Source organism: Cheilinus undulatus, linkage group 13 (assembly GCF_018320785.1).
Source record: "Cheilinus undulatus linkage group 13, ASM1832078v1, whole genome shotgun sequence".
Classification (NCBI taxonomy): Eukaryota; Metazoa; Chordata; class Actinopteri; order Labriformes; family Labridae; genus Cheilinus; species Cheilinus undulatus.
In genome coordinates this window covers 31425406-31441816 of record NC_054877.1, presented here as the reverse complement: position 1 = coordinate 31441816, position 16411 = coordinate 31425406, and the positions used below count along the sequence as shown (strand labels likewise).

Here is a 16411-nt window from a genome sequence, read left to right as displayed (position 1 = left end):
GAGAGTATCTTTCTTTTGCTGTGATCTTTATAAAACACTATGTCAATCTTTGATTGTACGGTGGCCTGCACGTGTAATGCAAAATAATAAGTCTTAAACACTTTTAAAAGCCTGAAAAATGTACATTGACCAAAACATATTTGTCTTTTATAAACAAATTAACATCTGAAATTGACTTTTGCAAATGACAAAACAAATTTACATTTTACAAAACAAATGTACAAAAAGTATGATAAAAATGTACAAAGTCAGATAAATTTCAATAAAAACATTTTTATTTTTGTAAATTTTAGTTTACATCACAAATTTACAAAACAAAAAGTCATTAGTTATCAGTTTAGTTCTGTACTTCTCATGCAAGTGTTTCATATGTATGATGTTTTGTACCAGATTTTAAATTTGTGTCAGGTTTTTGTTAGTTTTTTTCAGACTTAATATTTCTTATATCAGACTTTGTTAACTAATTTCAATCTTTGTAAAAGCATTTCAGACCAATTAATTTTGTACTGAACACTGTAAATTTGTCTCAAGTTATTTTAAAAAAAAATAGTCCGACTTATTAATTTGTATTGGACTTTGTAAATTTTTTGTAAACTTTAAGTTTTGTGAAAGTGTCTCAGACTTTTCTAAATTTTGTATCAGACATTTTATTAAGTTTGTTTAACGTTTGGTAAAAGAGTTACAGACTTTGCATTTTTTAAATCTGACTTTTTAAATTCTGTGTTTCAGGCCACATGATTTTGTACTGGACTTTGTAAATCACCATCAGGTTTACAAAAAGTGTCTAAGATTTATTTATTTTGTTTAGGACTTTTAAATTAGTTTTAAGTTTTGTATAAGTGTTCAAGGTACTCTTGGGTGCTCTTGGGGGCCAGACATATGTATTTTCTTTTATTAAAATGTGTCATTTTTTTTTTTTTATTCCATGAAAGTGTTTCAGACTTACTTATTTTTGCATCGGACTTGATTTATTGGTTCAAGTTTTGTCAAATAGTTTTACACTTTGTTATTTAGTATTGGACTTTTTGTACAGTTTTTAATTTTTTTTTTATCATTTGTAAAGGTGTTTCGCTGATGTAAATTTTTTTAATGAAATGTAAAGTTGTTTTTGTTGATATGGGAGTGTTTCATGCTTTTTTGTAAGTGTTTCAGATGCTGTAATTTTGTATCGCACTTCCAGGCCACTATACTGATCATTAGATAGACCTAAACCTTTAGGAAAATAAAATACAAAACACAAATATACATTAATAAATATTGATAACTTAAGAGAAGGTAGATTAGAAATACAGCTGTAGATATACGAGTGATGGAAATTAACAGTCTCTAATAATAATTAGGCAAACCAATGAGGCATGTTATACCAGTCATGGTTTTATACAACATGCTCCCTCCTTACTTGTATTGAATGTTTCGCCCCAGACAAAATCTTATATTTATTCGTCTTTTGTTTTTGGAACACACAATGAATCTGTAATGCTTTTTACACTCAGAATTCATCTAGACAACCACGCTTTATAAAACTACCCTGTTATTCTTCTCATTCAGAATGAAATGACTTCCTTTGAGTCTGACAGAGGATGCTTTCTGCAGGCATGCCAGTAAAGAGCGCCCCCGTGTGGTAGCTATGTGCAGCGCAGGGACTCCTCCCCTCCCTCTGCAGAGTTTGGAGCTGTGCTCTTCTGCGGCCAGCAGCAGCAGCTCGCCTTGACAGCCAAAACTGGCGCAGAGTCTCAGCTCAAACCTCAACCATTCTTCTTTTCTGAAACAAAACGACAATTCATACTTATACTTTTTACACATCCTCTTCCGGAGACAAGCGCTGGAGCGGCCTCGTCTAGAATGGGGAACCGAGACGATGAATACGATTTCTTGTTCAAAGGTAAAAAAAAAAAAAAAAAAAAAAAAAAAAAAAGGAGAGAGAGGGAGATGACTGCATTCCCCTTTACTCACCGACGAAGCTATGCTATATTAACAGCTCTTAATCTATGAATGTTGAATAGTTTGTTGACTTATATCTGCATGTTGTGAGAGAAATGAGTCATGTTTTGTTAGAAGCTGCCCGCATGATAATCGGTTGCTGTTATTATAACATAATGCTGTCATTGTAACATTACAACGCCTACAGCTATATTTATAGGTAAAGGATGCAACACCCTATCCGCGCTCAGCCTTTGTGTACAACTTTCATCAACTCATAAAGCTGGATTGTTTGTTACTTTATTTATTGATTGACATCTGATGTTTGGTGCTTATCCCACCTCATGAGGTTGTTTGAAGGCCTGTTAGCCTCTTCCTCTCCTCATCAATCATTCCTCACATCAGGGTAAACACACACCTAGCTTTATGAAATGCTTCATACTTGTAACTTTGTGTGTTATCTTAATAAAGACAGTATGTAGGCCTGATCGGTTGAGATAGAAACGGTACAAGACTCAGGTCCATGTTGATCTTCATTTGGATCCAGAATGGCTCCCTTTGATCCCGATATCAGCTCCTGTGCCACATTAACATCCTGGGCCTGCAGAAGCCAAAGGGCCATTTAGATGTAACAAAGTATCCTCTGTGGGATGAATGGGGCATCTGCCGGAGGCGAGGGCTCCCTCTCTCTCCCTCCCTCCCTCCTGTCTCCCTCCATGGACGAGCCATCGTCTGTGTACCCGGCCGAAACAGGAAGGGCAAGGCGGCCTGAAACTGTCGATTCAGGTTTTGATGAAGCTTGTTATCAGCTTCCTGCAGCCCGGACCAGTGCGATGTCGACAGAGGACAGAGTTCGGGTCTATTTCCTCTCGCGGAGGGAGGGAGAAAACAAAAGGGGCTCCACCTCTGCTGCTGTGCTGAGAACAGCAGCCAGCTCCTCCTGACACTGACTTAGACCCGGAGGAGCCTAATCAATCAATCACTCTCCTCTGATGTCTCATCAGACACCAGAGTCCTGCTATTAATCAATACTTTTTACTGAAGATGCTAATGGCTTATTCACACCCAGAGCTGCTGCTCCACTGTAAACTTAATGCCTCTTCCAGATGTTTCCATGTAAAGTTCAGCTTTCATATGCTGCAGTGTTGATGTTACATTACATACAAGTATTGTTGTCCTGACTGGTGTGACATAAAAAACAAATTGCTGGTGCCAAAGACCAATATTTTAATTTAAAACATCAACTCACTTCTACTACATGACTTCTCATAGAGGTGCTTATGACATGTATGATCACAACACTCAGAAGTTCATTTAGCTCGAGAGAAAGTTTGCAGTAGGACATCAGAAAAATAAGACAGATGTAAGAGGTAGAGTGAACCATACTGCAGTGGATAAATACATTAATTCTGCACTTTTGGGAGGGAATTGTACTGTTTTGTGACGTCATTGTAATGTATCATTGTACAATTTCTCTATATATCAGTTATTGTGAAATAGCCGTCGCATTCTGTATTTTAGCTGTATTGTATTTTATCATATCATATCTGCTGTATTATTTGTTGCCCTGCTATTACCTACCCAATGTGATACCCCAAGTTAGGGCCTGTGGCCCCTAGGGGGGTGCGGAGTGATGACGAGGATGGGCTCAGCAAGGCTAAATAAAAACATCATGTGCATCCTCCAGGTTAATGTAGGGCTAACAATAAATCTCCAGACATCTCTTTACCACTTGTTGTGTCTACACAACAATTGCTAAAGAGAGCCACACTCCATACTTTCACCACATCCTACCAGTATGAAATGGGTTTTTCAGCATATATCAATTATATACTGATGTGTATGGGGAAAGCTGGGGGGCTTGAAAACATTTCCATCTGGCAAAACGAGATCCAGGGCAGAAAAAGTTGGGAATTCGCTGACCTAACCTATTCATGAGCTTTAAATTTAAATAGAGTTTACATACTGTGTATAGTATCATAGCATAGCATAATAAATCATGTTGTGAGTTGCTCTGCAATTCTCGATCTTCTTTGGAATCTCAGGCGTAGAGTTTCTTAAATGAAGTTTCTCAATATTCATATAGATAAGTTTTTGTATTTTGTATTGTGGGCCACAAATCATGTATTGTATTTTAAGCATATTGTTCATGTCATATCGTAGCAGTGTTAATTTCGTCAACTAAAACTATGAGTAAAAAAGTTCGTCATCGCCTTTCTTTTCCATAACAAAAACTGGACTTAGACTATAAAAAATAGATCTATGATGACTAAAACTTACAAAAAGTCAGCTTAGTTTCCGTCAAGATGACTAAAACGAGACTAAAACGTAATTTAGTTTTCGTTGGACATTCAAAATCTGATATTTCTCTGTTGTGGGTAAATCTGTCAAAAACAATGCATCTGTAGCAATTCTGCCTCTCAGCTGTAGAAAGCAGGGACCCAGGTTTGACAGAGTGCAGAGAACACACTACCATGATTTGGTACTGGATTTAGGCAAGAGAATAAATGCTTGGACTAAAAGACTAAAATGTGAGGACTTTTTATGGACTAAAACTAGACTAAAATGTTTTAAAATTTTCGTCGACTAAAACTAAAAAGGGTAGGAATAACTAAAATGTGACCAAAATAAAACTACATGTGATCAAAAAACTAAGACAAAAATTTAAAATAGCTGTCAAAATTAACACTGTATAGTAGCACAAATTATCATATCATACATATCAAATTGTATAATATCATATTGTATAGCATTGCATTTTGATGTATCGTATTGAATCGTAACGTATCGTGTAATGTATCATATCATATTGTATTGTGTATGGTCCTGTGACTTAAACCATTCCTGTTCTTCTCATAATCTCAGGGGAAGACTAAACATTTTCAACAAATTTTATCAATATATAATAATCAATTTTTACAGAATAACTGTATTGGGGTCCGATTATTGTGGGCCACATAACATGTATTGTATCGTAGCATTTTGTGTCATGTTTTTTCATAGCACAACTTATCATATCATACTGTATCATATCATATAATATCATAGTGTTTAGCATCACAACACATCATATCACATTGTATCGTATCGTAATGTAACATATCAAACTGTAATGTACCCTAATGTATTGTATCCTATGATAAAATATGGTATGGTGTCATGTGTAGTCCTGTTACCTGCACCATTCCCATTTTGTAATCTCGAGGTTGGCCGAAAATTTAAAACATTTTTTTATCAATTTATATTTATAAATTTTTGCAGAATCTCTGTATTGTGGTACAGTTTTTGTATCATGTTTTGTATCATAGCATATTATGTTGTGTGGTATCATAGCACAATGTATCGTATGTATCCTAAGAAAACAGAATATTGTATTGCATTATAGAGCATTGCATTTTGTGGTATCATATCATGTATATGGTAATATTGTATCAAATCGTGTATTGTATTGTATAGCATCGTATCATATTGTTTATGATATCGTATAATATTGCATCGTTTTCATGTTGTTGTATTGTGGTATGGTTATTGTGGCCCACAAATCCTCCCTTGTTGTCTTAAACTTTCACTTTTTCTCTTCGCTGCAGAGACCCATTGTGACTTAAGCTCCTCTTTATTTAGTGGATTATTTTTCAGGCATACTTGATGGAATAAATTGACAGTTTCTTGTCATTGTCTCAAGGCTGGAGAACTTTAAGTTATTTTCTCTAGTGATACTTAAGGTGTCACTACACAAGTTAATATGTCGAAAACTTGTGTTGAAATGTTACTATCAGAAAAAAGGCTCTTGCATTACATTGTTCCACACAAAGACAGAAGGATTATTAAACAATTCATCACAGATTTGGTTCAGTCTGATAAACGTTGCTGTGCTGTGGCTGCTCTTTGTCACCATGTCAACTGTTCTTTCTGATTTACTATTTATTCATTCTTCTGTCTTTATGATAAATGATGCTGAGAAACTGGTGGAAAATTATGGAAGGCTTGTAAGGACATACAGTGCTTAACAAATTTATTAGACCGCCACCCAAAGTAAGGTTTATGCCACAGCTGCCCTTAATTAACAGCATTGGTAATTACCAAAATCATTTTTTTATGTTTCTGCAATGGTTAATACACCAATATGTAGAAGCTCTTTAACCCAAATGATATTTTTAATGTTAAAATATAATTATTATTGTTATCCATGAATTTTCAAATTTACTGATTTACAAAAAAACTGAAAAATAGTAAAGCACATTATTATTTCTTGATTAATATGTTAAACTCTAGTTATTTACTTGCATTCCTGGACAGAAAAATTAGTTTTAGTGGTTAATAGTTTTGCTTGATTCACTTCTGACTTCTCAGAGAAGCCCAGTGAGCCGGCTCAAATTTGGGTATAAAAAGGTGAATTCAGTTTGAAATTCCTCATTCCTGTTCAAAATGGTAAAATGTGGAGCACTCACTGAAAATGAAGAGTTCGTATTAATGCACTTCATGATGCTGGATGGTCTCTGAGACAAACAGGGAGAGACATAAAGTGTTCTCACAGTGTGGTCAAGTATGCTTTGGAGTCAATTGCTGAGACTGGTACTTACAAAATGTGCCAAGGAAGAGGCAGGAAGCCAACGATAACTGAAGCAGATGTCAGACACCTCAAGATTTGAAGTACTAGAGACAGAGGGAAGACCACTGCTGATCTTCAGGCAGAGGTGAATGCTTCTAGATCAGAGTCTGAGAAAGTCTCCAGAATGACCATAAGTAGTTGACTGACGGAACAAGGCTTAAAGGGAAGAATATCTGCTAAGAAGCCATTATTGAGGCCTGCAAACATCCAGAAACACCTCAGATTTACCAGGGAGCACAAACACTGGACTGTTGATGACTGGAAGAAGGTACTCTGGATGGACAAGTCCAAGTTTGAACTCTTCTGTCAGCATGGTCGTGTTTATGTCTGCAGAAAAGCTGGAGAACGTTTTGATGCCAGATGCATTGCACCCACAGTGAAACACAGTGGAGATTCAGTAATGGTATGGGGTTCCATTTGTGGATACGGCGTGGGCAAATGAGTGAAAATGGACGGTGTCATGAACAAGAACGTCTACCACAACATCTTAGTGCATCATGGAATCCCTTCTGGACTGAATCTGATTGGTGGTGGGTTCATATACCAACAAGACAATGACCCCAAGCATACTTCAAAGCTGTGCAGAGACTATTTGACCAAGAAAAAGGAATCTGGAGTACTGGAACTGATGGACTGGCCAAGTCAAAGTCCAGATTTGAATCCTATTGAACAAATTTAGGATTTAGTAGATTCAAAGATTGATGGCACAAAAGTTTCATCTAAAGCGAGTCTGTGGGAACAACTAGAAACTATTTGGAACCCAATAACAAAAGAGACTGTGGAAAAGTACATAAAAATAATGCAAGCTGTTATCAAGGCCAGAGGAGGCCATACAAAATATGAAGTTTTTGGTTATTATGTGTGAAAAGGGACTAATTAGTTGTTTCAGTTTGTTATTTGAAAAATAAATAACAATAGCATTTTAGTTTTTAACAAGTTTTTGAAAGATTTCTAAAATATTTATGTTTTCTCATTTTTATGACAGGTGGTCTTATAAATTTGTTAAGCACTGTACATCCTTGCATTTATTTCACTCAGTTTTTTTGCTATAATTAAACTTTGGTTTTATTTATTTTATTTTTTCAAGATTTAATTTTCTGTTTACATAAAGAGATCACAATGCTTGTTTTCCAATGAAAATTTGTTAATATCACTCTTCTTTCGGGGGGAGATTTTAAGAAATTGATTGGGTTTTGTAAAAAAAAAAACTATTGTTTTATTGAGGTTACAACATAAATCTAGATCCTGAGAAAATTACCAGAAAAGACTCATTTTCATGCAATAATTTTTTAGCCATCCATTTATGAATTTTACTTTTCTCCTTATAGAAAATGTTTTTTATACCCCATAAATCATGTCCGTATAATTTAGTTGGAACCAGCGTTTTGTGGCACTGCTTTATGCAACATAAGCCCTTTTTTCATCTTTTAATACATACAGCTAAGCTCCTCTCCCATCACACACTTTAACACACTTGCCTCATCTTTTCCCCCTCTCTCCTCTCTCTCCCTCTACAGTTGTGTTAATCGGGGACTCGGGCGTAGGGAAGAGCAACCTGCTCTCTCGATTCACACGAAATGAGTTCAACCTAGAGAGTAAAAGCACCATTGGGGTGGAGTTTGCCACGCGCAGCATCCAGGTGGACGGCAAGACGATAAAGGCTCAGATCTGGGATACAGCGGGACAGGAGCGCTACAGAGCCATCACCTCAGCGTAAGTCCAGAGATTTAACCTAAGCATGAGGAAATACTTCAGTACCGTAGCTGAAATAGTAAAAGATTTATCGGTGAAATCCTATCACTGTTTCAACCAGGAGAGACCTAAATATGAGTAAACAATTATTACTTTACAAATTTTAATAAAAAAAAAGAAACTTCATGTACTTAAAGGTGCAGGAATAGGATGCCCCTATGGAGTCTAGACACTGGTGGTGGTGTTGATAAGGTCTGCAGGATCAGATGAGGAGTAGACTTCTGAGAAGCTGGACCAGGACACCAATAAGGTGGCTTGGAGGAGGAGATGGAGGTATGCATTATAAGATGAGCAGAAGACCTGTGAGGATCTGGACTAGATGCTGATAAACTGAATGGAGGTGGCTGGGGTGGAGGAGGGTTGCAGCATCCACACTGAAATGACAGGCTTACTGTGGAAGAGAGGATGAAAGATTTAAAATATGACAGGTGCATGATGATTGGTGAAATGAGGTTGCAGCTGATGGCCTTGATGGTGGTATAGAAGCACAAGTATTAATTTCAATGTGTTAAAAATCTTCTTACAGAAACTTTACATTATATAAAGTCAGATGGAAAGTGTATTTCACAGACTTATTAATATAGGGGTGTATGTGAACACCCCACAGAAGAAAAGCATTAGTCATTAAAACCTCTCACAATAAGACTTCTCAGAGTGGTTCTCAGGACTAGACCATAAAAACAGATTTTTTTAAGGATCTGCTGATGTAACCTTTGTGTCTCCGCACTGGCGTCATGTTACAGATACTACAGAGGAGCGGTGGGAGCGCTCTTAGTGTACGACATAGCCAAACACCTGACCTATGAGAACGTGGAGCGCTGGCTGAAGGAGCTGAGGGACCACGCCGACAACAACATCGTCATCATGCTGGTGGGAAACAAGAGTGACCTGCGCCACCTCAGGGCTGTGCCCACGGACGAGGCCCGCGCTTTTGCAGGTACCAACACTTAACTGTAAATGGTAGAAAAGGGAAGAAATATTTGCATTACTCTATTTTATTTATCATATTAAATAACTATTTTGTTGGTTTTTATATGTATTTTTAATCATAATTGACCATGTATTCAGACATTTGATATCACCTGTGCAGTAATAATGAGAAGTCATCATTGTCTTAGATTTTGAGTAGGGTCTGGCTGTGGACCTGATATCTCAGACCTCTTCCACTACCACTACTGTGAGACGCTGCCTCTGTCAGAATGAAAGGGACATAAGTACAAAGTTATTGTTTTTTTTTATTTATTTTTTTTACTGTATTCATAAACAAGTCTAACTGTTATATTCATGAAATAACCACATTGAAAACATTACAGACCAAGAAACATTTCAAAATAAAACTTAAAAAAAATGCAGAAAGTAAAAAAAAAAAAGGAAAGAAAATAAAAAAAGGAAAGAAAAAAAAAAAAATATATATATATATATATATGGATTGGAATTTTAAAACAAACAAAGATGTATAGGGGTTTCTGTTCAGACTCAGTCACAATGGACAAAAAGAACCCATCTTGTGACTTTATGTAGGCATTTATTTGAGCCTTGTTAATGGGTTGATTCTCAACTTTTAAAACATCATTAATATACCAGTGAATGTGTGAAAATATCTGTTTATAGGTTAGCAGACAACAGCTTGTGTTGTTACAGAACAATCACTAGTTTAAAGTACAGCAAAGGTCCGACATTTGACTGCTATAACCCTCTCTAGTTTGGGCTCAAAGCTAATTTAGCTAACAGCGTTGTTTGCTTTAGCTTCAATCTTTAGATTAAGCTACATAGCTATGTTACCTATGTAGTTTATGTAGCTTTATTAGCTACAGAATTAGCTACATTAGCTGTGTAATAGTGTTTTCATGGAGGACAAGTTTTTTTTTTCCTGTAAACAGACTGTTTAGTTAGCTCTATTAGACGCTTTGTAGTCAAGTTTTGCAGGTCGGGTTTTTGACCTCTGGTATCCTAACATTACCTCAACCCTTACCATAACCCTGATTAGAAGTTAAATCCAATTTTATTTAGAAAGTTTTAGCGTGTATTTCTGTTCTGATAAATGCTCTCACTGTAGTGGTCTGTAAGGAAGAGGGGGTGCCTGAGATCTACAGTCTGCAGCCAGACTTTCTTGCAGATATTTATACTGTGTTCATTTTTTTGTAAGAGGGAGAGGGAAAAATACTTCTGAAAATGCAGTTGCTTATGTCTGTTTTTTTGTGTTTTAAATGAAGGATCTGCTTCTGTTACTGTTCTTTGTTTTGTTTCTTCATCCTCAGAGAAGAACAATCTGTCATTCATAGAAACTTCTGCCTTGGACTCAACAAACGTTGAAGAAGCCTTTAAGAATATTCTTACAGGTATGATTTCAAAAACTGATTATAAAAGAGAGCAACTTCAAAATTACTGTATTTACATTAAAGGAATAAAAGTGTGTTCAATTAGATTTGTCTTTATGTAAAGGAATCCTACAACTTGTTCTTATAACATACCACTACTCAGGGCTCTCAACTATCTGAGGGCACAAACTTTTACTGGGAAAGACCGTTTGAATCCCCCCTACCAAAAAATGTATGTGTATATATATATATATATATATATATATATATATATATATATATATATATATATATATATATATATAAAGTATATGCATATAAGTATTAAAATTAAATTAAACCAGGAAAGTTCTGAAAAAGCTGATGTCTTTTATATACTATCATGCCAAGTCATTATTGTGAGATGATCATTGGATAGTAAGCCATTATTATGAAACACAGAGTCACAATTATGACATTCAAAGTCAAAATTTAGATATAGAGTCATAAATATGTCAAAATAAGTTTGGGCAATGAGATACTTAGTTATTACTGAGATTAAAAGTCATAATTATAAGATAATCATCACTATGAGATACTACGTCAAAATAATGAGATCCTTTGACACAATTATACAATAAAAATGCAAAACTGAGACATAAATTCTTAATTATGAGATAAAATGTTGAAATTTATGTGATACTATGTTATAATTGAGTTCTTTAAGTAGATATATGAGATAAAAAGCCAAATTAAGTCACAATAAACCCCCACCCCTCAAAGAAAAAACAGCAGCAGTTAAACAGTGCATGTACATTTGTAACTTCCTTTTCATGTGTAGAGTTCTATTTGTCTTGTGTAAAAGCGTGACTGAACAGTGGACATGTTAAAGCTCCTGTGAGGAGTTTTCAGCTGCTTATGAAACACACTGATATGAAGGCTGGTAACTCTAAATCAGCTACAAAAGCAATTCAGACCATTAGTTTCTAGACAGATATGTAAATATTTTGTTTTGCTCTCATGCCTGTTGGGAGGGCAGTGTCAGATGAAGTGGTTAATATCATGCTGCTGCTAAACTTTTTCCAAACCCAAGATCCATTTTTAGTCTTTCTTTATAATGACGTCAAACTCTATGCTAATTCATGTGTTAATAATTAACTTCAAAGGTCAGAATTATTAAAGTTTTGACTATTAACAGTGGCTTACAATAACTTACCAACATTTATACTACAAACATGGCAAAGTCACAATGTAATTTCAAACATGGCCCAGGAAGAGTTCGTAGTTTATAATAAGGAAGTGAGGCTGACTGGTGGATGTGCAGACAAACATGCACACTCTCCTGTTCTGAGGTCATCAGTCTGTTAACAGGGACTGCAGACTACAGTGTTGATCAAACACCTCACTGGTAAACTAAGTTATGACGGATAATCAGTGGAAGTTCTTGTTTCTTGTTCCTCCATCAATGTGTAAAATTGCACTCTTTGTCGCTCTCATTCATCCAAATGAGCTCTCTCTCCCTCTCACAGTGTGAACCACTCCACCTTATCACTGTGTGCTCACAGACCAGGCTGGCGGCCACTGTTTTTTACCTGTTTTTTCCTCACATTATGTCAAAAAAATACATTTGAAGGAAATAATGATTCACTGTTTGGTAAATAAGCCTCATGCAGTACTGGTTTTACAAAAAAACTCATTAATTGAGCAGTGGAGCTGGACATTGCACCGCTAGGCAAATGGATTTGTGTAGTAGCTCTACACCTCAGAAGTTTCTCTAAATTTATAGGAGGAATAATAGACAAACTCCCAATTCCCAGCTATTTAGTGATCAGACTTCAACTTGAAAGATTATTTATGTGTGTGCAAGGATACAAAAGCCCTGGCCTGATGTGAGTTGAATCACTCTGCAGGAAGTATTAGAAACAAGTTACATGCTGCTATTACAGTGAATTGACAAAAATAGCAATCAGACATAGCAACGTTCTGCATCTACACAGGCCTGTCTCCGGATTTGGCTGGGCCCCTGAAAACTCCAGTGAATGGGCCCTTCCCAGTTTTGATTTATTTACAATGCCAGTACATGTGTGTAGGACCAGTAGCATTGGTGCTAGCATCCTGGCAAAAAGTTACCTCATTATGGAGATGAAAGGTGTGTGAAGCTGTTTTTAGGTCTGATGTTGAAAATGTTTACTCCTAGTTTTAACCATGTTTTCACCACTTGCAACCCATTTTTGCCTTTCGCAACCTATTTTACCACATTTGTTGTTTTGGGCCACTTTTGACATCCTAATGTCATTTTTAACCTGTTTTTGCAATTTTTTTGTGACTTTACGCCCTATTTTTACTTTTTTTCTATTTTAACCCATTGCCCCCAGTCTTTGCCACTTTAAACCCATTTTTGCCAGTTATTGCCAGTTTTATCCCATTTTCTACCTTTTTTTTTTCACGTTAACCCATGTTTACCTCTTTCTTGGGGCTTCTAATGCATTTTTGCCACTTTTGACCTTTTTTCCTCTTTTTCATTGAAACCCATTTTCACCACGTTTTGACATTTTTAACACATTTTCAACATTTATTGCATTTAAATCAATTTTCACCACTTTTTGCAACATTTTCCACATTTTCCACATTTTCTTTTAACCTATTTTTTACAACTTTATATATACACAATATATAGTGTATATATAAAGTATAAAGTTGTGAAAATTACATATATATGTGTATATACAGTGCTTAACAAATTTATTAGACCACCACCCAAAGTAAGGTTTATGCCACAGCTGCCCTAAATTAACAGCATTGGTAATTACCAAAATCATTTTTATGTTTCTGCAATGGTTAATACGCCAATAGACCAATAGAAGCTCTTTAACCGAAATGATATTTTTAATACTAAAATAGAATTATTATTGTTATCCATGAATTTTCAAATTTACTGATTTAAAAAAAACTAAAAAATTGTAAAGCACATTATTATTTCTTGATTAATATGTCAAATTCTAAGTATTTACTTGCATTCCTGGACAGAAAAATTAGTTTTAGTGGTTGAATGTTATGCTTGATTCATTTCTGACTTCTCAGAGAAGAAGTTTGAAGTTGAAATTTGGGTATAAAAAGGTGAATTCAGTTTGAAATTCCTCACTCCTGTTCAAAAGGGTAAAACGTGGAGAGCTCACTGAAAATGAAAGAGTCTGCATTAAAGCACTTCATGATGCTGGATGATCTCTGAGACAAATAGGGAAAGACATAAAGTGTTCTCACAGTGTGGTCAAGTATGCTTTGGAGTCAATTGCCGAGACTGGTACTTACAAAATGTGCCAAGGAAGAGGCAGGAAGCCAACGATAACTGAAGCAGATGTCAGACACCTCAAGATTTGAAGTACTAGAGACAGAGGGAAGACCACTGCTGATCTTCAGGCAGAGATGAATGCTTCTAGATCAGAGTCTGAGAAAGTTTCCAGAATGAAAATAAGCAGACGACTGACGGAACAAAGCTTAAAGGGAAGAATATCTGCTAAGAAGCTGTTATTGAGGCCTGCAAACATCCAGAAACGCCTCAGATTTGGACTGTTGATGACTGGAAGAAGGTTCTCTGGATGGACGAGTCCAAGTTTGAACTCTTCGGTCAGCATGGTCGTGTTTATGTCCGCAGAAAAGCTGGAGAACGTTTTGATGCCAGATGCATTGCACCCACAGTGAAACACAGTGGAGATTCAGTTACAGTATGAGGGTTCCATTTGTGGACACGGCGTGGGCAAATGAGTGAAAATGGATGGTGTCATGAACAAGAATGTCTACCACAACATCTTAGTGCATCATGGAATCCCTTCTGGACTGAATCTGATTGGTGGTGGGTTCATATACCAACAAGACAATGACCCCAAGCATACTTCAAAGCTGTGCAGAGACTATTTGACCAAGAAAAAGGAATCTGGAGTACTGGAACTGATGGACTGGCCAAGTCAAAGTCCAGATTTGAATCCTATTGAACAAATTTAGGATTTAGTAGATTCAAAGATTGATGGCACAAAAGTTTCATCTAAAGCAAGTCTGTGGGAACAACTAGAAACTATTTGGAACCCAATAACAAAAGAGACTGTGGAAAAGTACATAAAAATAATGCAAGCTGTTATCAAGGCCAGAGGAGGCCATACAAAATATGAAGTTTTTGGTTATTATGTGTGAAAAAGGACTAATTAGTTGTTTCAGTTTGTTATTTGAAAAATAAATAACAATAGCATTTTAGTTTTTAACAAGTTTTTGAAAGATTTCTAAAATATTTGTTTTCTCGTTTTTAGGACAGGTGGTCTTATAAATTTGTTAAGCACTGTATATATATATATATATATAAATATATATATATATACATATATATATACACACACATATATATACATAGGTGCTGCAGCACCCACAGGAGCCCTAATTCCTGTGTCCCTGTTTTTAGTTTCACTTTATACATTTTTAATAAAGAATAAAGCTAACTTTTGGTTAGGAAACACTTCTGCATATGGACAGGGCAAGATAACCAAAGAGTTAAGTTATTCTATTTATTGCTCCAAAACTTGACACTTTCTAACAGCTTGTCATCTCTGGGTCTCAGTGACTTCTATTTCTGTACTGCTGTGCCAACAGCAGGAACCCCATATGAACTTCATCGTTTTATGTGTCCTTTTCCTCTAAAAACATTTAAATATGTTTTGATCTTTTCTCTTTAATTTTTTCAGAAATCTACCGCATCGTTTCGCAGAAACAGATCGCTGAGCGGTCTGCCCATGACGAGTCCCCAGGAAACAACGTGGTGGACATTAGCGTGCCCCCCACCACGGACGGCCAGAGGGGGAGCAAACTGCAGTGCTGTCAGAACCTGTAACCCCCGGCAACCGTCCCTCTTCCACCTGGGTCAATTATTAATTGAAATTCTCAGTGTTGGTATGCTTCCATCTGCCTGGCGTGCAATGTTGTCTGAATCTGCACTTTTTGGATCAGTGCAGTCGGTAATATTGTGCCACAAATGATCAATCCCATAAAGTTTGAACAGATTTCAAATTTTAATCTGACCCAGGAACAGTCTGCTATATCCAAGTGCAAAAACATGACTGATGGTACCACAGTTACCCCATGCTAGAGGAGCAGATAAACTTTGCCTGAGACCTTGTAAGCATAGACATGTCCGTAATAGACAGTTATTGCCACGTGTTGGAGGCCTGGCTTTGAATTCTGCTAGTTTTAGTCTTACCAGCAGTCCTGTTTTTGTCCCTCCTTCTCCAGTCATCATCTCAAAAGTGGTTGTGACGCTGCTAATGCTTATTTCATTTTGTGTAAAATATATTCTTTTTTTGTTTTGATTTTGATAGCTTGTCTGCTCACATACATTATATTAATGCCATGAAATTAAATTTTACAATATTACATTTCTGTGTCCTCATTTTAGCTACAACACAAAGTTACATCATATGACACAAACTAGCTTGTTCAATGCAGAAGCTGCAATTAATTGTTAACCTACATCAAGATGGTACAAAGCAGAAATTTACAGTGCCTAAATAACAGTAATCACCGCTTGGATGTTTTACCTTTACATTGATTTTATACATCAATTATAATCAATATAGACATTGTCTTGCTGGAATATGAATCTTCTCCCGTGCTGTAGGATTTCCTTTATTTTGCCTCGTTTATTTTACCCTCTACCTTTAAAAGCCGTCCAGGGTCCCACAGCATGATGCTGGCACCACCGTGCTAGTCAGTAGAGATGGTTTGTTTATAGTGATGTGCAGTGTTTGGTGTCCACCAAACATAGCATCTTGTCTGACGGCCAAAAAGCACCATC

General features: G+C 36.2%; 1 protein-coding gene across 1 annotated transcript; it reads left to right on the top strand.

Moving 5' to 3' along the window:
• The first annotated feature begins 1658 nt into the window (after positions 1-1658).
• LOC121520603 (ras-related protein Rab-11B-like) lies at positions 1659-15990 on the top strand. The gene is made up of 5 exons (XM_041804144.1): positions 1659-1882; positions 8047-8242; positions 9025-9218; positions 10540-10620; positions 15306-15990. Exons 1-5 carry the CDS (start codon positions 1843-1845, stop codon positions 15449-15451), a joined length of 657 nt encoding a protein of 218 aa, XP_041660078.1. The 5' UTR covers positions 1659-1842; the 3' UTR covers positions 15452-15990.
• The last annotated feature ends 421 nt before the right edge of the window (positions 15991-16411 follow it).

What these genes read in the sequence shown, in the direction of transcription:
- LOC121520603 (XM_041804144.1), top strand. Translation starts at nt 1,843, where the DNA reads ATGGGGAACCGAGACGATGAATACGATTTCTTGTTCAAAG. An exon ending in ATACGATTTCTTGTTCAAAG is followed by an intron (nt 1,883 to 8,046) that starts GTAAAAAAAAAA and finishes CTCCCTCTACAG; the next exon opens with TTGTGTTAATCGGGGACTCG. An exon ending in CGAGGCCCGCGCTTTTGCAG is followed by an intron (nt 9,219 to 10,539) that starts GTACCAACACTT and finishes CTTCATCCTCAG; the next exon opens with AGAAGAACAATCTGTCATTC.